The sequence below is a fragment of the Medicago truncatula genome, chromosome 8 (genome assembly GCF_003473485.1).
Source record: "Medicago truncatula cultivar Jemalong A17 chromosome 8, MtrunA17r5.0-ANR, whole genome shotgun sequence".
Classification (NCBI taxonomy): domain Eukaryota; kingdom Viridiplantae; phylum Streptophyta; class Magnoliopsida; order Fabales; family Fabaceae; genus Medicago; species Medicago truncatula.
The window spans coordinates 30,148,081-30,174,617 of record NC_053049.1 but is presented as its reverse complement, the minus strand read 5'-3'; the positions used below and the strand labels follow the sequence as shown (position 1 = coordinate 30,174,617).

General features: G+C 32.3%; 3 protein-coding genes across 5 annotated transcripts; 2 read left to right on the top strand and 1 right to left on the bottom strand.

Annotated features, from left to right (window-relative positions):
• Window positions 1–1,019: 1,019 nt before the first annotated feature.
• LOC11443508 (syntaxin-22) lies at window positions 1,020–6,231 on the top strand. Its single transcript, XM_003628703.4, has 7 exons — window positions 1,020–1,375; window positions 3,061–3,154; window positions 3,485–3,624; window positions 3,890–3,964; window positions 4,530–4,687; window positions 4,789–4,889; window positions 5,653–6,231. The coding sequence occupies exons 1-7, from the start codon at window positions 1,185–1,187 to the stop codon at window positions 5,716–5,718; spliced, it is 825 nt and encodes a 274-aa protein (XP_003628751.1). The 5' UTR covers window positions 1,020–1,184; the 3' UTR covers window positions 5,719–6,231.
• Window positions 6,232–7,273: 1,042 nt separating this feature from the next.
• On the bottom strand, window positions 7,274–13,427 carry LOC11419499 (phosphatidylinositol-glycan biosynthesis class X protein). Of its 2 annotated transcripts, XM_024771861.2 has the most exons (7): window positions 13,190–13,427; window positions 12,142–12,240; window positions 11,771–11,832; window positions 11,517–11,628; window positions 8,601–8,991; window positions 8,320–8,477; window positions 7,274–7,673 (listed from the first exon to the last, which is right to left on the bottom strand). In XM_024771861.2, the coding sequence occupies exons 4-7, from the start codon at window positions 11,619–11,621 to the stop codon at window positions 7,380–7,382; spliced, it is 948 nt and encodes a 315-aa protein (XP_024627629.1). In that variant the 5' UTR covers window positions 11,622–11,628; window positions 11,771–11,832; window positions 12,142–12,240; window positions 13,190–13,427; the 3' UTR covers window positions 7,274–7,379. The 2 variants fall into 2 exon arrangements, with proteins under 2 accessions (XP_024627629.1, XP_024627630.1); XM_024771862.2 differs by lacking the exon at window positions 13,190–13,427 and having other exon boundaries at window positions 12,142–12,260.
• Window positions 13,428–20,330: 6,903 nt separating this feature from the next.
• Window positions 20,331–25,824, top strand: LOC11421697 (probable transcription factor KAN2). 2 transcript variants are annotated; one of them, XM_024771726.2, is made up of 6 exons: window positions 20,331–21,276; window positions 21,481–21,557; window positions 22,934–22,979; window positions 23,093–23,255; window positions 24,662–24,722; window positions 25,246–25,824. In XM_024771726.2, exons 1-6 carry the CDS (start codon window positions 20,685–20,687, stop codon window positions 25,366–25,368), a joined length of 1,062 nt encoding a protein of 353 aa, XP_024627494.1. In that variant the 5' UTR covers window positions 20,331–20,684; the 3' UTR covers window positions 25,369–25,824. The 2 variants fall into 2 exon arrangements, with proteins under 2 accessions (XP_024627494.1, XP_003628747.2); XM_003628699.4 differs by having other exon boundaries at window positions 20,333–21,276; window positions 24,656–24,722.
• The last annotated feature ends 713 nt before the right edge of the window (window positions 25,825–26,537 follow it).

Sequence of the window (26,537 nt, the reverse complement as noted above, 5' to 3'; positions counted from 1 at the left end):
GAATTTACAATTTTTTCAAATAAAATTCAAAATTTCTTACAACTATTAATCTTTCACCACCAACAAAAAAAAAGGGAGTAAACCAGGACAAATTGTGATTACTCAACTATGGGTTAAAGGAAGAGATGAATGAAAAAAATACCTTTCATTAACTGAGTTCAACCCTCTCGATCTGCTGATACAGTCGACAAACTCGGATGCAGTTAAATAATGACTTTTTCCTCTTCTTCAAAGTTTCAATTTTGGGAGAAAATGAGGTTGGGGTTGGTTTGGTCGATGTTATGATGTGAGAAACATTAACAGTGATATTCATTAATGACAATATCTCACTTCTACGAGGCCCATACTACAATTTAACATGCCTTTTAAAATTTTCTTTTAAAACATGTAAAGGGAATTGATACACTCTCATATGTTTATGGTGTTGTGTGAGTCTTCTTGACTGGATCCACATTTGCTATTGTAAGTCATTTAGGTGATCTGAAGTTATCATCATAAATATGAGTTTGATTCTTCCCTTTAATGAGTTTGAGGTGACATCGATGAGTCATCTCTTTATTTCTTCTTTTGATAAAAGTTAAGCATATGAGGTTAAAGACGAGATAGAAACGAAGAAAAAAAATGTGAATGAGATTTTAATAAACTTTAAGATTGGTCATTATAATTTAGGTGTATTTTTTTTTAATAACATAAATAACTATTTAAACATTTTTTAGTGAAAAAATAATTAACATGAATTAAGTAAAAAGTATAGTTGGATAGCTCGCTCATTCATCTCCATCCCATAACCAAAAACAAACAGCTACGATGCCAACAAAAAAACAATCATATGAGTTGGACACCACGTCCTCTATATGCTCCCTCCCACTACAATTGAAAAAATTCAACACAAGAATACAAACATCAATAATTTACCAATTTTTAATTAATTAATTCACCCAATAAACACCCTCCACGTGTCCTAAACGTCCACGTCAACGTAGCAGAATTGAATTAACCACCACAAGAAAAACGCGAAACCAACCACATCACCGAATCTTCATTTCGTGCCCTAAAATCACAGATCCCAATAATCGTTTTTTCTTTTCTCTCTCTTTCTCAGGAAAATTAAATTCTCTCTAATTTTCTCGAGAAAGTTTGGATCATCGAATTGAAGGAAAAAAAAAAAACACAATCAGAGAATTATGAGCTTCCAGGATATTGAAGCTGGCCGGCCGTTCGGTTCGAGACGCGGCGGACCGATCAACGGGAAGCAAGACCCAACGCAAGCGGTGGCTGCCGGAATTTTTCAGATCAACACCGCCGTTTCGACGTTTCAGAGACTTGTTAATACCCTTGGAACCCCCAAAGATACCCCTGAGCTTCGTGAAAAGCTGTTAGTTCTGAGTTTACTTGTTGAATTGAATTCAATTTCCTGTTTTTTATTTTGATTTTGTTGTGGATTGAGCTCAATTGGATTTGGGATTTGGTAGATGATGATTATGATGATGAAAAGTGGTGATTTTGATGATTGTACGTGGTTTATAGCTGGTGTTGATGTTGTTTATGTATTTGAAATTTGAATCGGTTAATCATTGTGGAATTCTACTTTATAGGTTTTGAAATTGTAAAGTAGAGAGAGAATTGGGTGATTGATGATGACGAAAGAGGGGATTGGGTGTAATTGAAAGGAAATGAATGTTGGATTTTAATTGCAAGTGGGATGGATTGGTGATTTGTGATTTAGGGTTAATGTTAGAGGTTTAGAGAATTATAGATGAGTTGGGGTTTAGAGAATCATAGATGAGTTGAGATTTTTTGAATGTGGTTTTAGGATTTGTAATCATAAGCTATGTAGCACCGATCGAAGACACCACTTTCCGACATCACACTGACACATTTTTGCATTCAGTTTATGTAATTTTTTTAGCTGTAAGGCCTAGCACAGTCGGTAATACCGACATTGTTAAGCCGGATATCTTCCTTGGTGTCCTGGGTTTGTGTTTGGGTTCGAACCCAAGATCTTCCACTTTTTGTGTGAGTTTATAGTGGTGTTAGCCACTTCGTCTACAGAACAAAAGCAAAAGTCATTTTTTCAAATTATTACTGGTGTTGATGTGTCAGTGTCAAGTCGTGAGTCAGGGCTTCATAGGTCGTAAGGAACTTTTTGGGTTTGGATGTAGGTTAGCCAAATTGGATTGGTGAGCAGTTCAATTACTAACCTGTTTTGAAAATCTTGTTTAAGTCACTGAACTGGTGAAATGGGTTGGTTATTTTGAGTTTGGTGTGGTTTGGTTAACCATAGTTTTTGAACAGGCCTAATTGAATTTACCAGTGTTAATTTAAATAGTCTGTGAGGGAGGGTTTTCTTTTTGATCTAATTTTACAGTGACCCTTTTGTTATATCTTAATTGAAATTTATCGGGTTGTTGTTTAGTGAACCACGATTGTTTTTTTATTTGTGTAATGCATGAGTGCGAGGATAGAAGGCGGCACTTGCTCTCATTTAATATTTTTTGCGTGTGTCACTTGCTCCCACTGCCAGGAGTCGATTGCCAACCGGGCAGGCAAAATAAACAATGTTTTTATTGCTTATGCAATGACCAAGGCCTTCTTCCCACTGGTGGTTTCATCAAATGGAACTTGGGATTAAGCTATAGTAGTGACATCCTAAGTTTTCAAATCTGAAACAGGACATGCTTTGTTATAGTGCATATAATGAGACCCCTTTTTTGGTGGTGGCCGGGGTTTGAACCCCGGACCTTGCATATATCATGCATTGTCCTTACCAACTGAGCTAAGCTCACGAGGACCTAATGAGACCCCTTTACTTATATTCACAAATACTTAAACTATTGTAAAATGAAACTCACTGGATGGCAGTAAAATGATTTAAAAGTAGATAAAATGTCAACTGCTGATTGGGAAACTGTAACTTTTTCTTGGCTTGCAAACTGCTCCCACCTCCCTCCCATTTTAAAATTCTAATTCAGAGACTAATTTTGAATATTGTCCACAACAAAACCACTATGTAAATTTTACGCGTAGGCTCTAACAATGTTAGGTTTTTTCAACTTGCAGTCACAAGACAAGACAACATATTGGGCAGTTGGTGAAGGATACATCAGCCAAGCTTAAACAAGCTAGTGACATTGATCACCATGCCGATGTTAATGTAAGTTTAGACCTTTATTTTGTACCATATATCATCTGCATGTGCAGGGTAATTTATATGGTCTCAAAATTTATATAGATCAACTTCTGAAATGCATGAATAACACATGCGAACACACCAACACACACACACACACACGTTCGTACACATATGTATTGATTTATTTCACCGAACTTCTTGCTGCCCCCTTTGTCAAACAGATAATCGTCTTGTATCATCATTCTCTAATGAATGCTGAAAAAATAAATTACAGTCATAATGTATTGTATATTTTGTATCTTCGGATCCTATGACCTTAATGTCTTTTAACCTTATTTCTTGTGTTTCCAGGCAAGCAAGAAAATAGCAGATGCTAAACTCGCCAAAGATTTTCAAGCAGTGTTGAAAGAGTTTCAGAAGGCACAACGTCTTTCAGCCGAGAGGGAAACAGCTTACACTCCTTTTGTTCCACAAGCAGTTCTTCCTTCGAGGTGATTTATCAATCATTATTAGAGTTCCTAAAAGAGAAGGGGCAAGCTTGTGTTGCGTCCCTCTGTTTCTGGTCATGTGGCTTATATCGAATGTGAACTGTTTCTGAACAATGAAGAGTAGCTTAATTTTATAATACTAGTTTATTTTGTCTGCACTTGTGATCAATTGTGCTTCTTTAGTCGCAATAGGTGATTCGTTGTTATTAATTTTGATGACTTTTGCACACATTAGTTTTTAACATGGGCTTTTCTTTCTGGCTTGCAGCTACACAGCTAGTGAAATGGATATTGGTACTGATAAGACACCAGAACAGCGTGCCCTTCTTGTGGAATCCAGAAGGTTATTTCTCATATTATTATCTACGAACACTGATTAACATATTCATTTTCTCAAAATTATTGCATTGTTTAAGGTTCTGCTCCACTCCACCCCCCTGCCTCCCTAAAATTTTTTAAGTTGGATATGTTATAAATTGAATTTGATATTAATATATGACGTGACAAACTGCACACTGATGTGTAATTTTAGGTCAAATAATAGTATTACTTATCTGGCATTTTATTTTTTTAGACTTAAAAATCTTTGATGCCAAAACCACGTTCTGTTTTTCTTTTTGGCAGTTCAAAGGAGGTCCAGCATGAGTTAATCCTATCTTTTTGTAAAATTTGATTGAAAACTGATGTCAGTTATTTACCATAAAAGTTTTTCTTCCAATTTAACATTACCTCACAATTGATGCCAAAAGCTGTTATTTCTCTGTTCATATATATTTTGTGGTTCAAAGTCAATGACAAGATTGTCCTATGTTACAACTGAGCTTTCATTTTTGTTATCAGAAAGTGCACTTTTCCATTAACAAATTGCATTATTTTAGTACCTCACTCTTTGATTATTCATGCTACAGGCAGGAGGTTTTATTCTTAGATAATGAGATTGCATTCAATGAGGCAATCATTGAGGAAAGGGAGCAAGGCATTCAAGAAATACAGCAGCAAATTGGTGAAGTTAATGAAATTTTCAAAGATCTTGCTGTGCTTGTCCATGAACAAGGAACCATGATTGGTAACTTAATTCTTCTTTCATTTTTGTAGTTTTTTATTGCTTTATTCATTTATTTTCTGTACTTGTTCATGGTATCTGATGTCATTGAATATATTTTGTAGATGATATTGGTTCCAACATTGAGAACTCCCATGCAGCAACTGCACAAGCAAAGTCTCAACTTGCAAAAGCTTCAAAAACACAAAGATCAAATTCATCTTTGGTAATATACAAGTTTCTTATTGCAATTTAGTACTTTCTGCAAATCTCAACCTGCTTCCATGACATGAATTTATATATATGTCAGAGCCGAATAAAAAGACGATTGATTTAACACAGTTTTGTAGGGCTTGCTTTATTGAAGCCTTGTTAACATGGAAAGTTGAACTTGTTATATAATCTGTGTTCATGGTTCATAGTTGTAGGTAATTGGAATGGCAAAGACTCGAGCTTAGATAAATATATATTCGGGTTCCTTTCATTTTGACTGTTCATATATTCGGGTTCCTATCACTTTGTTATCTGTTCGAACATTTCGTACTATTTTACCTTTTGAGAGAGGGATTATTTATTTGCTGGCACCCCTTGCAGGGGTAGTAGTTGATGGAATATGTAACTATTACTTGCTGTAGTTTTCTACATACAGGAGTTGTTGTAGATTTTCTACCATTTTCTAGGATACGGTAACATCATTTGGTCAATGTAGCCAACTCCACTTGGTGGAAAAAGGCTTCGTGATAGGACCCAAAAAGAGAAAAACTCAACGTGAGAGGTGAGCCGGCAAGTTGGTTGGAGGGAGAGAGAAGAAACACACATGGAGTGGGGAGGATTTATGAGGTGTGTGAGAAGGGAATTTGGGGACCATTTTCTATCACTTTGATTGTTCTTGTTCACCGTCTTGATTAATGATTTCACTTACTTTTTTTTCTCTTTCAAAGCATTGTGCATCCTTGATTGCTAATTTTGTGTTTTTTTCTGTTCTTAAGGCATGCTTGCTTTTGGTCATATTTGGGATTGTGCTTCTCATCTTGATCATAGTTCTTGCTGCTTAGTCAATGATTCTATTAATTCCACCATGGTACTAATGCATATATTCGGAGAGCAGCAGATAGAATCTCCCTTGTTGATGATGTCACTTAAGTGGTGTTTTACTGAGTCTCGGTTGATTGGAGTTTGACGTAGCTGATTTCAGTGCATGATGTGGGAATTCCCTTCAGTATATTGTGATTTTGTTATGGGGTGTTATGTTCTCTCTTATGTTGGTGTTTGGGGTTTTAAGGATGTGTCAACTTGTGCTGCAAGCTCTCTTCTAGTTTCGTCAATATAAAGAATATATTAATTCTTTGACTTTCCTTTACTTGTAAATGCAACACCGAAATTCGCAGTGCTGACTCCTCAGCAAGACATTGATTTATGATAATCTGTTTTCTTTTGTAGTTTTTTTTTTCTTTCCAAAACTGAAAGCTTCAAGTTTGCTTGGGTAGGTCTAAAGACTGTATGGAGTAAAATAGATGTACTATTTTTTATAATTTGTGGAAGGCACTCGTTCATAATCATATTTTTCATGCTGAGTAAACTTGTTCATCTAAGTCTGTTTCAAGCTGAAAAAGTGACAAGGCTAGTGAAAAAAAATGGAAAATTTCTATTGGAACTAATATTTCATTTTTTTGTAAAAAACAAAGTCAAAAGATTAATAAATTATGGAGTATTAATCACGCTTAAAATGTTGATGATATTCATTGAACATGTGATATTTACAAGAGTTTCCTGGCAATTTCTGGCAGTTCATTCTGATAGCGACTTTGTAACCAAAAATGGTGGTGTAAATCTTTCCTTTTAATAGTTTATCTCCATCTTGTATTGTCTCCTTTTATTTTTGGTTTTGAGGGATGTTGTATTGTCTTCTTATAGAGTTTATATTTGCAATCTCCATTCAATAGTAGTTGTTTAGTTACATTATTTGTTTCCTTGCTGTAATGTGATAATTTTGTTAAAGAAAAAAAAATTCCGATAATTACAGCTATAATATTCCTTACGGCACTTTCCTCCTGATGCTACTTGCCTACTTGTTCTTCCTTGTCTCTTATATTTGGATCTCCAACTTTGGCTTCTCAACCTTCGGGGGTGACTTTAGGCAAAATAAATAAATAGAGAATGTGGGAAAATATGAAAAAAATATGGAGTGAAAAGATGAGAGGAAAAATGAGATATAAGAGATAGAAAGAAAGGTAGATGCCTTTCCCTAGCAAAAGGGAGAAAATCATTCCCCACTCTTCATAGGGAATTGAGATTAAGTGATTTTAAGGTGGAAAAATTACAATGGTTATATGTCTATTAGTGTCTTATACGTCTCTTTCTCTCATTCTATTTATTATTTCTCTTTTATCAACAATTGATGGAATCCATCGCCTTCGTAGGCATCAATTATTATAATCATCAAATAGAAAGTTATTTTAATATGATTCACAGCCTTACCCATAAAATGTTAATTTGAGAGCTATACGTAGTGCATACCAAAAATTTATCCAAGAATGAATGTACTGTTTAACACTATTTTGTATCTACATATATGTGAAATTCAGGAGAATTGTGGTTGTGGTAAAAATATTCAAGCAAATTCTTTTTCTTGACTGATGACAAAATATTCTCAAATAAATACAACAAATACTGAATGCATAGAACCACTGAAGCAAAATTGCATTAATAAAAACATTTACGATTGTTTCAAATCTTTGTTCAATCTACAATTGAAATAACGCAATGATGTTACCACAATTACAAGAGTTGATAACAAGGCGATAAGAAATGTAACGGCAGAGACAAGTTCAGAATGCGCCTTTCTTCCCGATGGTATTCTCCAAACAAGACCAGCATCATACAGATTGGCATCATCGATTTTCAATCTGAACAAGCAATTGTTATTTTCCACCTTTTCCTTTCTGCTGCAGCGAAGTAACATATCCGGTGCACCAAATTCAACTATTGAGTAGCCACTTTCATTCAGAGGCTGCAAAAGAAGAGGGGGAAAATGTGAGATGAGGCAATACTGCAATTTACCTGATAAGGGACAACCTACAGCAACACTAGTAATCTAGTATAGTACTTTGTTCAGGAAAACTTTTTTTATTCGTGCAAAAGGACAAACTTTAGTAATACTAGTATTAGTACTAGTATATAATTACAACATATAGTACTAATGGATATAAAAGTATGCAAGTTGTGAGAATTATATCATGATCTTTAGATGAAGCAATTAAACATAAGGCGATGAGTTGAATTGCCAACTTGGTCCCCGGAATTATGAATGTTGTGCAATTTGGTCTTTGATTGAAAGTAACAAAATTTCAAAATGGCCTCTACAATTAAAAATCCTTAATCATATTAGCCTGTTTGTGACAAATTTAGGGATAAAAGTAATTGACCCAGAAATGTTCCTGAAGATTTTCAATTTCATAGGTCATTAAATTTTTTGTTAATTTTATGGACCAAATCCTTACAACTTTAGGGATTAAAATGGTGATTCTTTCTTGGTGATAGTACCTTAAAAAAATACATACTCTCTTCCTTTGCCAAACATCAGAGTCAAGCAAATGTGAAGGGCATGGTTAGCTAACAATGACATTAAGATATAAACTGAATTATAACAGCCTTACTTGATATCGTGCATGCAAAGGAAACTCTATGCTGAAATCAGTTGACTTTAGCAATGTATTTGGATCAACATCTAAGTGGATTTCAACAGCAGAACGATTGGACAAGAACGAAGGCAGCTCCAGATTTGTATCACCAAACACAGCTATATTATTGCACACTGCAATAAAAATGTGTTATTGATTATAAGAAATATGGAGATGTTCTTTAATGTAAAAACATGAAACTTCTATTCCACTTTCTATTTTATTTATAATCTGAAAAGCAGGTTCAGCGTACTTACCACCACGTTGAGCGAGATGTTGTAATTCAAATGGATCAGCAAAAACTCCAGAAGGTAATCTTTCAATAACTATGAATTCACATGAGTAGCTTAAAAGTTCAGACAAAGACTTCAATTGTTGGCTTTGTAATTTGATTAATGTAGACATACGGCGATGAGAACCTTCACCAACAAGATCACGTCTTACAACTGACAATCTTAACATGGAATTATGGTTTTCTGGAAGCGCTTCACACAGACCAGAAGTGACTTCTTGAGACATGAAATTTTCAAAATCTGAATCATGTAAGCTTGTATATCTGTCATAATAAGACTGCATCAGATACTGCTTTGTCGGAGACGAAGCTTTATCATTTTTGCTATTAGAGATAGGGTTTGGGGAATCAACCATCTGAAATGAAAATGAAAGATATTATTCAATAAGTTTGAGCGGAAAAAAGGGCACTTTATATGGAAGTACTTTTGTGCATGAGAAATGTCAAATTAAGCATGAGATTTTTTATGCTACAATCAGGCAAGAATGCAAAGATTATGCAAAGGTATCAAATAGCACCTACATGCAAATGTTCATCCAGAGAAAAGGAAAAAAAAAAAAAAAAAACAGCTTATGTGGATTTACACAGAACTAAGGGATCTATATAGGTATGGACGTATGGTCTATAAAACATTGCAAAATATAAAGCTGAAATTTTATTTTCTTGACAAAAAAAATTAAAACTGTAGGATGCAATGTCCCCCAAAAGCAAGATGAGTAATGCAGCAAGGTTATAAAACCTCTATTCATATCTGAAATGATTAATTATTTACTACTCCCTACTAGCTTATAGTTGAGAATATCAAACTACGATATGCACAATCAGTACATAATGCACCGTGCTGCTTTTTAACTGCATTCTTGGATACAGTTTATGTATTTCATAAGTTGAATACAACCGACACAACTGGCAATATAAACAACAGACCACAGGTATACCCTTCAGTCATTTAACAAAATATATAAAATTGCAAACAGGTGGAAATTGGACTTTCTCTTTGGCTTGTTAGAGTTGGAATATAAATTGCAAACAGAGGTTAAATGCATGACTGTTACAGCCTATTTATACGATAAGAGGAGAAATAGAGTATAAAACTGATAGACCTCTTTCAGTTATGCTGGTGGACAAAAGAAGAAAGGAAGGGGGGGGGGGGGGGTAGTGTTACGAGCTGGGAATAATAAACCAAGAAAAATAATCAGTTAATTGAATTGAAGGGAGCAACGCCAACAAGGTCGAGTCCAGTGACAACAAAGAGAACACGAGTAAGAAACCAGCCAACTGGAACAATTAAGGAATAACATATTAAAGCAGGGAATGTGTCAAAAGGGAGTGTTACATACACTGAATGTGCTAGTTATTTACATAAAGCAGGGAATGTGTCAAATGGGAATGTTAAATACACTGAATATGCTAATTATTTACAAAAAGAATGCAGATCATCAAAAACAACAACCAAGCCTTTCTCTCCAGGTGGAGCTGGCTATACACTCAATTTCTATCGTAAAGCTTTGTTATTTATAAGGTCCAAAGATAGATTATTATTACTTACATCAAAATCACTTACAATGGTTTGATTTTTTATTTCTTAGTTTCCTTGTATCTCTTAACTATTTTACTATCTAACGTTTCCCTGTATCTCTTAACTATTAAACTATCTAACTTATGATCAACTCTTGTTACTGGTACTTCTACGGGTTTCTCCACACGTGTCCAAACCACTTAAGTCAAGACTCAATCATCTTTTGTATAGTGAGGGCTACCTCAAATTTCTCGCTACAAATTGTACTTCTAACCTTACTTTGTCTTTTGTGACCACTCATCCATCGTACAATTCTTAGTGTGACATTAGGTTTATTTTTTGGTTTGCTTTAAAATTATGCACAACATCATTTGCTTCTCTAGTCTACTACGACACTAGCTTCTGATACCCTCCCTTGATACTATGAGTGACTTTTCCATCTTATCAAACACTAAAATCTCTGTGACTTACTATGGAATAATTGATGACCAATGTGAATTGTACATTGGTTGGGGTGCCATGCTCATTTTGAAATAAGTCATTTCAACAAGAATAACACAGGCTCTTACAGAGAAGAATTCTAGTTTGGCATTTAAAGGGTTCTGTGAATTAATTATTTCTTTTGTTGAAACAAATGCCGATGTTTCTGCATCTCTTGCCAAGGAAAACAGATACAGTCAATTGATAGGATAATGTACAAACATTAACAACAAAATAGATGACATTGACCATCTACTGTGATGCGAATCCAGATTACAGAAACAGTAAATGGAAGAAAATGGAGTATTTGATCCATGTCATAGCGATTCGACAAAGTTTCACGTTTGTTGTCAAATGGAAGAAAATAAATAGAGTAGTAATGAAAAATAAAGAGTGTATTATTTCTGGAAATCAAAGGAAAATACAATAGAATGAAGATCCTATTGTCCACAGAGCTAAGCTCCTCAGAGAACCAATACTCTCTGCCTCTTAACAGACTTGATGATTTCACTTCCTATCCCTCTCTCTCCCTCCACTCAGCGTCCTTATAACATGATTTCCCTGACACATATCATTCTTCAATTTCTCTCCTCTCACTCTCAGTTACTAACTTTGCCCCCTTCTCTAACTTTAATCTTTGGATGACTCTGAGTGGGCCTTACACACTTGGGCCTAAAAGTATCTACCGATCTACCATGCTGACTGCTGGTACAGATCCCTTACTTCAAACTGTCACCAATGTCAAGTTCAGGAAGAAGGCATATCAGAAGTGAATGTCATTATTTTTTAGGGCAATGGGATCCCTATGCTGTTATTTTAGAAGTTTGTGGACACTGACCCAAACTTAGAAGGAACAGCACACATAAACAAATATTTACTAACCTGGCCTGATTCTGAATCACCAACAGAACAATTGCCAGGTGACCATATAAATGAACTCCCGGCAAACAAATAGATGCAGAGTTGAATAAATCGTCTAGTTGTCATTTAGAATCTGAAAGATAGATTAGCAGCAACGAAAGATCAATGATTAAATAATCACTCAAATCCTATAATCTGCATCTTAGATGGTAACCTAGAAAGAGCAAAAATATATTACTCAAGGCATATTTATTTTCTCTGAGAAATGACGATACCTGCTTTTTGATTGAGCAACTTCAATTCCACGAAAGTATCGCAACCAACCAAGATCTTTGGTCTGAAAATGTGTAAACAAGTGTTGCTTTAGTTGTTTAATTCCCTTTTCATAATCACTCGTAATAACAGTATCATCTACAACGAGGTAAATCATCTCAATTCTCAATCAAAGGTGAAGCTTATACCTAATAAGCCTAATACGATGTAGATACGGAGTAAATCTCTAATTTTGAGGCAAACATTATAAGAGTGAAGCAACTTGATCGATAAAATTATGAAAATTTTAAAATTATCTATTGAAAATCTGGGATCATACTCGTTCTCATTGAAACTAAGTTGAGAAGCAAATTGGAAGACATATGTAACTTACAAAACTGAAGCAGAGAGGCACGAGAAGAAGAAGATGCAGATAAGCACGGTGAGGCAGGAAAACGGCGCCGACGACGGAACACCAGTGGCGGAGCCAGACCTAAAATTTTGGGGTGGCAGCTTTAAAAATAAACTAAAATATATAAATCATATAATATACAATACGACCCATTTCGGTGTCGTTCATAAAAAATTTCAACAAAATAATACTAAAAACCGATCATCATATTCAAAGTGATGCTTTACGCATCCCAACTTTTCATCTTAACTTTTCCTGTTGAAACAGTTTCAAAATCAACTAACAATACATGGTTTCAATGTTACATCAATTCTAATAACATTCAAATTTCATAACAATAGCCGGTTTCAATTTCATTGAAATAACATAAATGATTTCAAAATGAACCAATTTCACTTGATTTTCATAAACAGAAGACGATGATAGCTGAATACAAAAGTTGAGCCAGGTTTGATAGATCTTTCTGATGGAAAATGCCATGAATGTTGCTACTTTTCATGACAAGTTGCTAGAACATGCTAGTCATATACAGAAAAACCAAACACTATCAAAAATAGAGGAAGATTAGCTCATCTAGGCATGCTAGAAGTTGAAGATATGCTTACATTATTTTGAATCAAATAAGCTTACATTTTCCATCTTTTCCACCTCTACTATTTAGGATTATTGATTACGTCCTCCTCTCAAAGTCATTGGCAAAGGAAGTAAGTTAACTTTTCTTAATTACATATAGTAACTCTAAAACAATTTGACTAGTTATCAGGCTTTCATATTCTACTATTGTTTAAGACAATTATTTAAAACCGAGTCTCTCACACTCAATACAATTATTTAAACACAAGTAACAGTTCAGTAGCAATCAGAGTTCATGTTCTAAACCATAATAATAAGCAGAACATTCATGTCTTCTGTAGTAATCAGTAGCAATCGAAAACTAAAAAAATTCAATTTCACATTACTAAAGAACATGTAATCATCAAATCAGAATCAGAATCAGAATTGAAGGAAATTACATTCAATTTCACATTACCTTACAAGTTACAACAATTAGGGTTTGTGGAGAGAGATGGATGGAGATAGCTCTCTAAACTAAAGAATCAATACAGAAGATTGAGGGGGGTGCGGCGGTGATGGATGGAGAAGGAGAAGAGTGGTCGCGGCTCGCCGGCAGTGGTGTGGTGGTGGATGTTGTTCGGTGGTTTTGCTTTGGCTGGGAGAAGAAAAAAGAGGAACGCGCGCATCAGATGAAAGAGAAAGGGGAAGAGGAAATGAAATTGAATTGGTAATATTCATATTAATTAAGGGCATTATAGTAATTTCCAGTGTATAAATATATATTTTTATTTTTAGAGATGAGGTGGCGGTGGCTCCCCCTTGCCACTGCGGCGGAACACGACGAAGCGGAGAGGCGAATTGTTTTTTTTTTTTTTTTTTAATTAAGTTTTTGGTCCTATAAATATTATTGCAGTTTTGTTTTTAGTCTCTATAAAAACAAATCACATTTTTCAGTCCTGTTAAAAACACTAACAAAAAATATTGTAGAGATTAAAAAGTGTGATTTCTTTTTATAGATATTAAAAATAAAACTGCAGATATTTATAAGAACCAAAAACTTAATTAACCTTTTTTTCCTCATTTTTCACTTCCTTTCCAATATATTTTATGTTCTCGTGAGCTTAACTCGGTTGGTTGCTCAAGGTCGGTGTTCAAACCCGGTCACTAAATTTTTTTTTTAAAAAAAGAGTAAATATTACGACTGAAATTGTAAGTTTCGTAAATTACCCAAATTAACAAAACTTCAATTACCCCCTGAAATTGCACAACGTTGATCAATTTACTCCCTCCGTCAAATTCTTTTGTTAGTCAATATGACGTTTTGCAAATACCCCTCTGAAGTTTTACACTTATGTGCAAAATGTCCTCTGAACTTGAAATGACTAAAATACCATTTGAATTATATAATCCGAAATAATTTAAAATGCACTTCGGATTATATAGTCCGAACCTTGATGAGTTTGCTGCCGAGGAGGATGGGGTACTTGGAGCTGTCTGGAAGGTTAAGCCGTATCAGAAACCATGTGTATGCTCTGATGTCCAGTGGTGTGATTGCGCAAGGGTCTTCTGAATGAGTTCATTTGGAAGAAGTCTTGAGAGAGGTTCATGGAGGACGAGTTTACCGTCGTAGGCTTATTGTTGAGGGTGGCAGGGGCAAGGGAAGGGATTGATTTTATTTTATGGTGTTGTAACCAATGGATACTTTTTATTTTCATTTTAATGTTATGTTTGAACAATTGGTTTGTAACCTTTGGATAATTTGTATTTTTAATCTAATTTTTTAAATTTATGTTATGTTGTTAATTTCTGTTTTTGATTAAATTTTAAGTTTGAACATCTGAACAATGCATGTTTATATCGTTTAGAACCGATTTAAAGCGCCTAATTCATGTGTCAGTGAAAATAGACCTTGTTTGTCTGTGTGCTGATACACTTCGGATTATGGGTGTTTTCAGTTCGGTTTGGATCGATTTTGAGGCAAAAACTCATCCGATTCAAAGATAAATTATATGCGGTTTTGTTCGGTTTTGGATGATTAATTTTTTTTTAAAACAAAAAACCCATCCGATCCGATCCAAATTAATGCGGTTCAATTTGAATCGGTTTTTGGATGTCCAAATTAGACATTGTAACTTTTTTTTTATTAATAATAATCTTATAAAAATATGATAAAATAATAGATTCGATACAAAATGTAATATATGATTTATAAAAAAATAATAGTATGGAATAACAATAATTGATTATTTTGAAACATATGAACTATAAACAAAATTGATTAAATTAAACTCATACGTAATATTAAAAGAATTAATAAGGAAAAATAATAGCTTAATATAATATATTATACTTACAACAATGGAAATATGTTTTTGTATGCGATTTGGTTTGGTTTAAAAAAATCAATCCAAAATCTTATCCAATCCGAGCGGTTTTCACAAAATGTCATCCAAACACATCCAATAATATTCGGTTTTATACGGTTTTTGATTTTTTTGGATCAGTTTGCAGTTTTCATTTAAATCGGTTTAGATTTAAACACCCATACTTCGGATTATATAATCCGAATTGTTTATTAGACATTTCAGATTATATAATCCGAAATACCCTATTTTCCCTCCAACTGTTGACTTTCCATGGGGGTGTTTGACACGTTTCGCATTTTAAAATCCAAACTGGCTTAAATGTTTTCGTATATAATTCGAACCTATCTTATGCATTTCAACTTCAAGATGCTTTAGGGTGCTCCAAGTTACAAAAGGGTCATGAAAATCGAGATTATATAATCCAAACGTGATTCGGATTAATATAATCCGAACAAAAAGTATTTTGAGGAAAAAATAGAGCGTGCGAGAATACAAGTAATAGTCTTAATCTAACGTGTGATTGCTTTTTTGCTAAAGTTAACGTGGTTAGGCTTCTAGCCTTTGTTTTGCTAGTATCTTGGTTTCTCTACCTGATGTAATTGATCCATATATCATTATTCTTATAGAATTTGAAGCTTATATTTGTTATTGTGGTCTCTAACACGTTCCCCTTCATCTTTCTTTTAGGTACAAGGCAGTTATTAATACATACTATCAAGGTGTTTTTGGGGCAATGAGAGGTGACACTGAAAACATTTTTATCATTCTAATTGGCAACATGTGTAGTTTGGGAAGTCTTAGAGCAGAGTGACAGTTCGAGACATTGAGTAGTACCACCAAGAAGCCATGAATGATCAGAAGAGTTGATGAACCAGCTTCTCAAATAATCTTTCCGAAACTTAGACTGAACAAGCAACATTCTGCCTCCTCCCAAATTTAACCACTCAAAGTGACTTGAACACAATAACCTTAACCTCCTAGCAAGTAACCATGAGATATCTTGACACTTGCATTATGATACATGCTTATGGATTCATATACCATTGATAAATGTGGTAGTCATTACTATTAATTAGATTTTGTCCTTAGCCAAAGCATAGATCAAATTAAAGTTTAACATGGTTAAAGCCAAAAAACTCATGGCACCCAACAAACATAAAACAATGTATCAACTAAATAATCCTTTGTTATTAACTTGATTCTAACTGTAACATATTTACTCAAGCACAAAACTATAAAATATATAAGTGAACGCCAAAGTCTCAAGAACTAAAACAAATTTTCTTGTATGCCATTTTCCCTTACGGTTGATTATACATTCTTAAAATGCAAATCACACTTGCAACCCAAAATCAATCTATGGTTTGAATTGTCAAAACTAAAAATATTAAAACCACAAGCTAAAGACTTAATCAGGGACGGAGGGAGTATATACTGTCAATTGCCAAACAACATTTTCCAACACATTTTGATCGTATAGTGCATCGAAGAGAAAAAAAATTAAGAGCTCATATTCATTTCCTAAAACATTATCAGAAAACTTCTTGAAGGTAGACATACATATCTGCAAATTTCTTGATCCTTGAGGTATGGTTTATCATATATATCAAATCAATGAGTACAAAATTTGACAATTGAATACAGATGTTTACTCCTAGGAAGATGAAAGATTAAAACCATGCTATAATAAAGGCTGTGTGAGTGTAGTCAAAAGGCTAAATTGCTAAAGCTAGCTTCCTATATTATTTCCAATCACAGTAAATGATGTTAAATGCACCACAAATTAAATTTTTTTGAGAGGAAAATGCACAAAAAGTAGATTATTTTTTTAAAGAAAAGTCATGTTATTTTAAAACAATAATATGCATTTTTTCTTATAAAATAATAATATACATTTGAGAAAAATGTATTTTATAAGTAAAGTAAAAATTCGTGTTATTATATTAAAATAGACTTATTTTTTTAGCTTATAAATAAGAGTTTTATTGACTGAAGATCCATGATACAAATTGCGAGATTCAATTTAGTCTTTTAGAAAAATAAAACAACTTTCAGTCCTTGAGAAAATAAATCAGGACAACTTAAAAAATATGAAACAAATATCTTTCTCTAATAAATAAATAAAAAACATAGGACACGTATTTGTCATTATTAAATATAAATTCATCGATAAATATAAAAGAAACATTGGAAGATCATCATTTATAACTAGTTAATAAATAAAAAATATGGGATAAATAATAAAAAAACAGGGAAAATATTTGTCACTTATAAATATAAAAAAACACAGGACAAAAATTTGTCACTGATAAATATAATAAATAAATAATGAGTTCCACTATGTATAGTTAATATCAACTGGATATGAATTTGGTTGAAAAACTTTTTCCACGTTAAAATAACAAAAATATATACATTACGAAATGTTGATTTTGTGATTCACACTCCTTGTATATAAGTAGAAAATAATACACCAATTGCCATATGTAAAATGAATTGATTCTTTTTCAAATGCATATATTGCATTATTGCTTATAGAATAATGTTAATGATTCTCGTAAATGTTGCTTCTATTAAACTCATTTGTGTTAGCATGGTGGTATTGACTTGGAAGTTGGGAGTGTGTTCATCCTAAATCCTCAAGGTCTCAGGTTCGATTTTCTCTGGTGCTTGATTTAGCTTCTTCAAAAAAAATGTTGCTTCTATGGAACTTAGTTTTTCAAAATTAAAATTAATAAAATAAAAAATGTCACAACAAAAATTAAATTGATTATTTTTATCATCATTTGAAAAAGAAATGTTAAATAATTATTATGATAATTTAATAGACGATTTTGCATCTCATAACAGCCGAAAAATAAAAATTTACATACGATATTTTTGAAAAATATATTAATTTAGCTATAAAAAAGAAGTTTTAATTAAATGGCCTGAGTTTGTTTTATGCCTCAATATTTATTGGGATGACCCTGTTTTTGATATATTATATTGACATATGAATGTTTTTCAGAGGGAAGTATGTGTCAGTTGGTACAGACAATGCATAATATATGCAAGGTTTGGGGTTCAAATCCCGACCACCAAAAAAAAAAATGCTGGAATTGGAACGTGGTTGCATGGCTTGAAAATAAAATTTATTTCTTTACAAAAAAAACAAAATTTGATACTGAAATTTGATGATTCTTTTGATCCTATATTAAGCGATTCTTTTGATGATTTCATACATATTAAAAAAAACGTGTAAGTGAAAGAGATAAAAAAAAATGATTTTAAGTATCTTTGGCAAGTAATGGTGCATTCACCATTTTCATAAATGTAAAGTGAAAAATATTGAATTGAGAGTGAATGCACCATTAATAAAAAGTGAAATGAAATGAGTCATTCATTTTGGGACAACTAATTTTTTTTTCAATATTAATAAAAATACAATTGGAAAAAGGTAATTAATATTATATTGAAAAGTGAAATGAGTCATTCATTTTGGGACAACTAATTTTTTTTACAAATGACTTATTTATCATGGGACATAGGGAGTACAACTAATTTTCCTTTCACAAGTCATAAGAAATAGTGTGGATTGGGGTTTTTTGGATTACATGATGAAGATTTTTGGCTTTTGTGATAAGTGGGTGGCATGGATGAAGGTGTACGTGTGTGTGTTGTATGAGCATGTCAATTCTTGTGAATGGTAGCCAAACATAGGAGATAAGTATCCAAAGAGGCCTTAAGCAAGGGTATGTGTTGGCACCGTTCTTGTTCTTAGTAGTAACAAAAGACTTTAGTGGTTTGATGAGGAATGCAGAGTGGGTAAGTTTGTTTGAGGGTTCAATTTTAGGCGTGATGGTTTGGTTGTCTCTCATCTTCAATATGCTGATGATACTTATGAATATGGTATCATTGTGGTAAAATTGTGGGATCCAATATGAGTATGGTAGAGTTTGTTACTGAAGTAAAAAAATGAATGAGTTATTTTTAGATAATATGATATAATATGACACACAAAATAATTATTAATAGAGTTCACCATTGGAGGTGCTCTGACTATATAGAGAGGTATAGACGTGCATTCATGCATTTATAAACTAGTATTATAAGGTTATAAGTTAGTGGCGTACATCGTCAAAGATAGTGTATTATTCCTCGTTGGCATTGGTATATGTGTCAAATATAGATTCATTATTCGTTATATTCTCGTTATCCTTAATTGCTTGAAAACATCGATCATATTTTAAAATGACAATTTTACCATTTAGTTTTGTGTTGTTGTCTTTTACTCAAAACAAAGAGTGAGTATCCATTTTGGTCCATCACAATTTTATGACAGGACAATTTATTCCCTAGCAAAAATATAATTTGAATTAGTCTATGAGATTTTCATACTGAGGACAAATTAGTCCTTCATTCATTATAATATAAAGATTAATTTGTCTACAATATAAAAAAGTTAGAGACTAATTTAGATTTTTTTTTCTTTCAAAAATTGAATTGTGTCGTCAAAAAATTGTGAAAGATCAATACGAGTCTTCACTCTTAAATAAAAATACTCACACTTGATTTTTTTTTTTCTTTTCATTTTTGCCATCAATTTGGACAATATGCATATTTTATGTGCCCTATTGCCATCAATTTGGACAATATGCATATTTTATGTGCCCTAAAAATGACAAAACATAAAGTAAGGGCTCATAATTTAGCAAAGAATAATGCATGATGTGATTTGTAAAGGGATTAGGGCTTTATATCAAGACCACAATGAGTGGCTTATAATTAGGTCATTAACTTATAAAAGGAATTAACAAACATAAGATCTGAAAAATTGTGAGCAATCATGTGACAGTAAATTCCATATTTATTGCTTTTTTTTCAGCATAGTGAAAAATAGCCAGAGCCATAGGTTTCAGTTAAATAAGGTTTCTCTGTACGTGTATATTAGAAAGTGAAGAATTCGTTGCAGAAGGACACACACAATGCACACGTTAAAGCTTACAAATTTTTTTCTTCACTTTTCCAATTTTTTACTCCAAAGAAAAAGAGTGCAAAAGAGAGTAGATTTATAAAAAGGAAAAAAAGTTATAAACTTATTTACCTTTTTCTTTTGTTCCCCTCTTTATCTTATAATTTCACATCCTTTCATATAATATTAACCACTTTTCTCCCTATACTACCCTACACCCTCTATCTCTCTATAGAGTATACTATAGTCCTTTTTCTTCTCTCAAGTGTCATTTTCTCACATATACATACCTCACACAAAACACACAAACCATTCATTTCACACTCATTGTATTCTCTCTCTTTGTTTTTCCTCTCCTTTCTAAATCTCAAAATCTCTGCTCTACAATCACAACTACTCAATGAAATTAATTGTACTTCTTAAATAACTCTAATTAATATCCATTCTTTTTCACATCACTATTACTATCATCACTATTATATATATTTCTCAGTTTTTTCTTATCCTTAAAAATTCTCATTTAGTTGTGCTATTACATAACCTAATTATATAACTCAAGATCAAGAAGAAAAAGAGTGTAGTACATATTGAAGACTATATGTATTTATATAGATAGATATATAGATATAGAAAAATATAGTTGTGTTAGGATGGAGCTATTCCCAGCACAACCAGATTTATCATTGCAAATTAGTCTTCCAAACAGCAAACAAACATCAAGTTGGAGGAGAAATACAGATGATCAAGAAGAGTTGAATGATTTAGGATTTTGGAAAAGAGCTTTGGAGTCCAAAACAGATGCAAATTACACCTTTGACCCTACCCTTTCTAATCTAAGGGCACCTTCTTCTTCTTCTTCTTCTTCAAACCTCTACAATCTCATACCTAATCCTTTTCAAAACACTAATAATTCCAACAACAACTCTTTTCAACCATTTCATCGAAAACAAAACAATTACCAAAGCCTAAGTGATGAGCTAGGGTTTCTTAAACCTATAAGAGGAATTCCAGTGTATCATCAAAACCCTAATCCTCCTATTGCTTTATTTTCTCAACCACAACCACCTTTTGATGCTTCTACTTCAAGTTCACCAGCAGCTTTTCATCCACATACTTCGATGAGATCGAAGTTGTTGCCGAGGTTTCCTTCAAAGCGTAGCGTCAGAGCTCCGAGGATGCGTTGGACTACCACTCTTCATAATCGCTTTGTTCATGCTGTTGAACTTTTAGGTGGCCATGAAAGTAATTCTTTATTACCCTTCTTTCTTACATGTTTGTATTAACAATGAGTTTGTCAGAATCACGACTTGCAACCTTAATTTTGACAAAAACTACAGTTCGTAACTTTAACAAAATATCCATGTTTCCGTGATTTTGTCAAACTTACCGTGCTTGTCATAATTTTGTTATATTAGTTATTATACTAATTTTCATTTTATCTTATAGGGGCTACACCCAAATCAGTTCTTGAGCTGATGGATGTAAAGGATCTAACCTTATCACATGTTAAATCTCATTTACAGGTATAATCTTAAACTCTTTCATTTGCACTAAACTAAATACTCCGTTTACAGTTATAATAATCTGTTAATTATATATAAACTCCCTCAATATTATTTTAAGTTCTTCTGTAGTCCTTTGAAATTGAGGTTGAAGATTGTACAGTTCTGATTGCGTGTTTTAATGGTTCCTGTTACAGAATTATATATAAATATAATATAATACTATATAGTTTGTAATGTAGTACAAGGAGTAGTTGGTTTATGGATATGTTTCAAATTCCAATGGTTAATTTCCTTAGCAAAAATAGTTTTTATATTTAGCTATGGTTCTGTAAGCTAGTAATAAGAGTAAGTAGCTTTTTGCTTGGAAGAATGAACCACCCTAATTAAGGGAGAAAATTGTAGAAAGAGAGAGAGAGTTGTACAGTAGCTATCAAATTTCTAAAAACGAGTAAGACAAAGTCTGAGAAATTCAAAATGAGTCTTGGCCACGCTATGTAGTCAAAATTATTATTATTAGTAGTATTATTTTATTGCACAAGAAAATAGGAAAATAACAAATGAGAAAGTACTAAACATCATCATTTCTCAATGATCCTCTCCTCTGTCATGACTGAGGAGTTTCTTTATCGTATCAGCTTTAACCATGGTTAGTCACATTTTTCAATGCTTCCACATTTACCAGAAAACCAGAACCATTCATATTTCTGCATCAGCTAAAACCTTTATACAGCCTTGTATCAATTTAATTCATGAAAGCCTCTTTTTTTTGTTATTTTAATTTGATGTACTATGTATGCTTTAATTAGAAGTACAATATTATATTATGCCAAGTGATATCCAATTGATAAAGATTTACTACCAACTGTCTTTTTTATAAAAGATAAATTGATCGACTAAAATTGATATATTTGGTTCATAATATAGACCAAATACATCAACTTTGTTGACCCATTTGTTTCTTATGAAAAAGATTGAAGGGAGTAGTTCGTACTATATTAGTACGAGGAGTTTAATTATTCCACTATTGATGTATGAATCTTGGTAGTGGATATCCGACCATCCATTTTTTAGTTGTCGTTTTAAAGTTAATTTATATATATATAAAGAAATTAATGAATCTTGTACTTTTCATGAAATTATTTACTTTTGATTATATACATTTCACCGTTTATCATCTCATTCTACCCAAACCGGACCGTAGGCGGGCGGTGAAAACTCGAATCTCTCATAACCAAACTCATTTAAACTTTTTTTGCATAAAAAAATAGTAACAAATTACTTAGGGCAGTGTATAATAAGTATGATGGCTTGTTGTGTTTCAATTATTTAGTTTAAATGTATTAATGTATTATTATTCTTTTTTGTGTTACTGATATGCTACAAATTTAAATTAGATGTACCGGACTGTGAAAATTACAGATAGACCACCAGCATCATCAGGTTAGTGATTATATTCAGTTTGTATTAGTAAGAAGATTAAGCTAATTATATATCAGACCATATATTTATCTACTATATTTCTTGATTTTTCTTTTGTGTTTAAAATGGAATAGGTCAATCTGATATGTATGATAATGGTTCATCTGGAGAAACTTCTGAAGACTTGATGCTTGACATAAACTCTTCAACAAGGTCTAATGATCTGCCAGTTAAGTTGGATGCAGAAATTACTAATCAAGATAAAGAAAAACATAGTATTTGGAGCAATTCTTCAAGGTAATATATAATATATATAATAGCATATATTTATGGTTTCTGTTACTGTGGTCCGTGGGGATTTCTTTATCATAATGTTCAAAATCTGAGCAATATATATCTTTGTTCCCATTTTTTGGTTGATTATCATTTGATATAGATACTATTTCATTATTATGTTTCAATTATCATGTGATAAAGTAGCTTTATAAGCAGAGCAATTCATGCATGTCTTATTCAGTTTAGCAATATCTTTTTCTCAATTCTCTGCACATAAACAAATATATAGGCACGAAAATTCACAAAAGGAATAAATGATTCAAAGTTTGCTTTGTTTTGTCTGTGTCCTCAAAACAAGAGCACCCAAATTCCATGATGATGGGGTAATAATATATACTCTTTACTAGCTAGTGGGAGAAAAGCAAGTAAAAACAGGTTTTTGATATATGTATTTCCCCCTATTATCTATTTTAAAATTCGAGATATCTCTTTCTTTAGGATTTTGTGGGGCTAATTTATAAGGGTAGCTATTATTACATGGAGCCCCATAGTTGGAAAACTTGGTCCTAAAGATAATTTTTTGGTAGACCCCTAGTTAGAAATCTTGGTGCAAAGGGATTATGTGTCCTTTGAATTCTTCCTATATGCATAGACACATTGTTATTAATGAGATGAGATACCCTAATTTTCATATTGGATAAGATTTAGTTAAAAAAATGTGTTTATAGGCGAAATATATTTATCACCTTACAAGTTGATTTTGTTCTATTGAAAATATATTTAAATCTATTTATGAAAATGAGTTTTTTTTACATTACTCTTTTAAGTTTGATCGTGTTTAAGGACTCAATTACAAAGTATTAAAATTAAAGGAGGTTAAATTAGCAACAAAGATTTATAGAAGGAAACTATATATATAGTCTTTTTTATAATTTGTAGCTAATGACAAGAGAATTAAAGATTTCACTTGGGTGCCTTCGAGTTTAGTTACTTTGTCTCTATTTCTCTCAACCAATTATTCTATCTCATCAATATAATTTATTTTAATCACTCGTTGATCAATTAAATACACTAAAATCATCAAAGTCACAAATTCAAAATCACCAAAGTATTTTCAAAGAATTAGAGAGTATAATTTTTCTCATCATCACTGATTATATTCTTTCTAACAATGTTATTTGCCAAATATGTTGCACCATGTTTATATATAAAGAGAAGTCACCACTAAAAAATATATATAAAGAGGTAAAGATGTGCTATGGATCACATGGGGTGGCATATATAAACTTTATTTTTCAACGAGCAGAATAAGAAAAAGGGAGTATAAATAAGACAGTAAAAAGATTGCTTTCTTTTGTCAGTATGCTTTTTGTATACATGGCTTCCACTAATGGGAAATATTCTCTCCATGTGTTTGGTAGTAACAGGGAAGCTTGGTTGCATGGTAAGCCAAAGGTCCATCCTGTTGGAAATGTGTCTTCTATTGAGGTTTGTAAATATTATTACTCAATGCCCTCTTTATTTTTTATTGAAGTATTTGGCTCCATATATATATATATATAGTCAAAAGCTAGCTGCGTGACCTACACAAATTCAAATTGGTGGACCTATATATCTTTTCTTACATTTGCTAATTACAAGGCTAAAAAAAGAACTTTGATGGGAAAAAGAGTACCACTAAGCATTTATTAATGATGAACTAGTACTTGAATGCATTTGACTCAAAGACATTACAATGAAGAAAGCTGGTAAAGTCTGTGTAAAATGTAATTCATGTTATGTTTAGAGGGAGGAATAGAAAAGTTAGATATACTATAGGTGGCTTGATAGTTTTTGTTGATGAGAAAGCATATTAGTCTTTGAGAGGATAATTGGTTTAGGTCAACCATCGGTTTATTAATAAAGTATAAGGAGAGTAGAAATTTAGGTTATTAGTTTTCTCTAGTATGGATAATGTTTATCACATGCAATAAGTTTTTTCGTTTATTTAACTTAATTTTGTTTTACTAAGGAAATGGATCCAAAGTGTGTAAGCAACGAAAGATATTCATCAGATGGAAGCTCTTCCTCAAACATTTCGGGAACAAGCTTAAAGAATCCAAATTTGGAATTCACATTAGGCAACTCAGTTTGATGTCTCTCTTGTGACTGACTTATAATAAGCACTAATCATTTTGACATAAATATTTTAAGTCTCAAAAATGACAAGATCAAGAGCTAGCTAGAGTGTTGGAAGAAGAATTAGGTTCCTGCAAAGAAAATCAGAGAAAAAGAAAGCTAAAAGAATACAAAAGGAAAAAGTAAATGGAGCTAAAGAAAGAGAAAGGGAAACAAGAAAGGCATAAAGCAACGAAGAAAAGCACATCCTTCCAAACAAAGCTCTTGTAAGATTAATATATCAAATCTAATTTGATTTGTATGTATGCCTTGCAAAGAGAGAAATTAATGGGCATAAGAGACGGTTTTGATGTCTCAAAGTGTGATATCTATGTTAATTGTAGTGGAGCTAGGATTTTAAATTTATTAGATGTTTTATTGTATTAGTACTTTCTCCCACCTTAATTAAAAAGTAAAAATTATTAGCTTCACACTTATTAAGAAATTCAGTTAAGTACAGTTAATTACGTTGACCTCATAAAATACTTCATATGTTTTACAATACTTGCTGTTTTTGAGGAATTTACACATATATTAAGAAATCAAATAATTTTTGTTATTTTTATGAGATTATGTGTTTTTTTTTATAACACCCTTAACAATTTATTATTTCTCTCTACAATAAATAGGTAAGGGTATTATTGACAAGTCAATAATTAATGTTGCATTGAAACTTGAAAGTGACAAGTAATATGAAACAAAATTGTTCTCCAAAAGCGACAAGTATCGTGAAATGCAGTATAAATGATTTTTAAAAATATTTTATAGAAACTTATTTCATAAAAATAAAAGAATCACTGAAAAATAAAGTTTATATTAATTGAATGATATTTTTTTCAAATATATTATTAAATAGAATTAAAGTAGTTGAATTTGCTCATATTTGAGACCACCAAACAAATGTAAGTACTTTTTTTTTCTTTCCTATATTTCAAGTCAAATGAGCAGTTTTTGTTAAAAAAGTTGAGTTTCTCTCCCTCATTAGTTCTAAGGTGAATCATCTTTATACGTAATTTATAGTGGATTGAATTTCACCACATAAATCATAGTATCCGTTAAGTCACAAATTTCCAACTACACTGGATTTAAAACCCTGATTCCAATCCTCCTCCTTCATGGTTCTCAACTTCAACAACTTACATCATC

What these genes read in the sequence shown, in the direction of transcription:
- LOC11421697 (XM_003628699.4), top strand. Translation starts at nt 20,685, where the DNA reads ATGGAGCTATTCCCAGCACAACCAGATTTATCATTGCAAATTAGTCTT. An exon ending in ATTTGGAGCAATTCTTCAAG is followed by an intron (nt 23,256 to 24,655) that starts GTAATATATAAT and finishes TGTGTTTGGTAG; the next exon opens with TAACAGGGAAGCTTGGTTGC. An exon ending in GAAATGTGTCTTCTATTGAG is followed by an intron (nt 24,723 to 25,245) that starts GTTTGTAAATAT and finishes TGTTTTACTAAG; the next exon opens with GAAATGGATCCAAAGTGTGT.
- LOC11419499 (XM_024771861.2), bottom strand. Translation starts at nt 11,621, where the DNA reads ATGACAACTAGACGATTTATTCAACTCTGCATCTATTTGTTTGCCGGG. An exon ending in GTGATTCAGAATCAGGCCAG is followed by an intron (nt 8,992 to 11,516) that starts GTTAGTAAATAT and finishes TTTTCATTTCAG; the next exon opens with ATGGTTGATTCCCCAAACCC. An exon ending in ACATCTCGCTCAACGTGGTG is followed by an intron (nt 8,478 to 8,600) that starts GTAAGTACGCTG and finishes TTTTTATTGCAG; the next exon opens with TGTGCAATAATATAGCTGTG.
- LOC11443508 (XM_003628703.4), top strand. Translation starts at nt 1,185, where the DNA reads ATGAGCTTCCAGGATATTGAAGCTGGCCGGCCGTTCGGTTCGAGACGC. An exon ending in CCTGAGCTTCGTGAAAAGCT is followed by an intron (nt 1,376 to 3,060) that starts GTTAGTTCTGAG and finishes TTCAACTTGCAG; the next exon opens with TCACAAGACAAGACAACATA. An exon ending in CAAGCAGTTCTTCCTTCGAG is followed by an intron (nt 3,625 to 3,889) that starts GTGATTTATCAA and finishes TCTGGCTTGCAG; the next exon opens with CTACACAGCTAGTGAAATGG.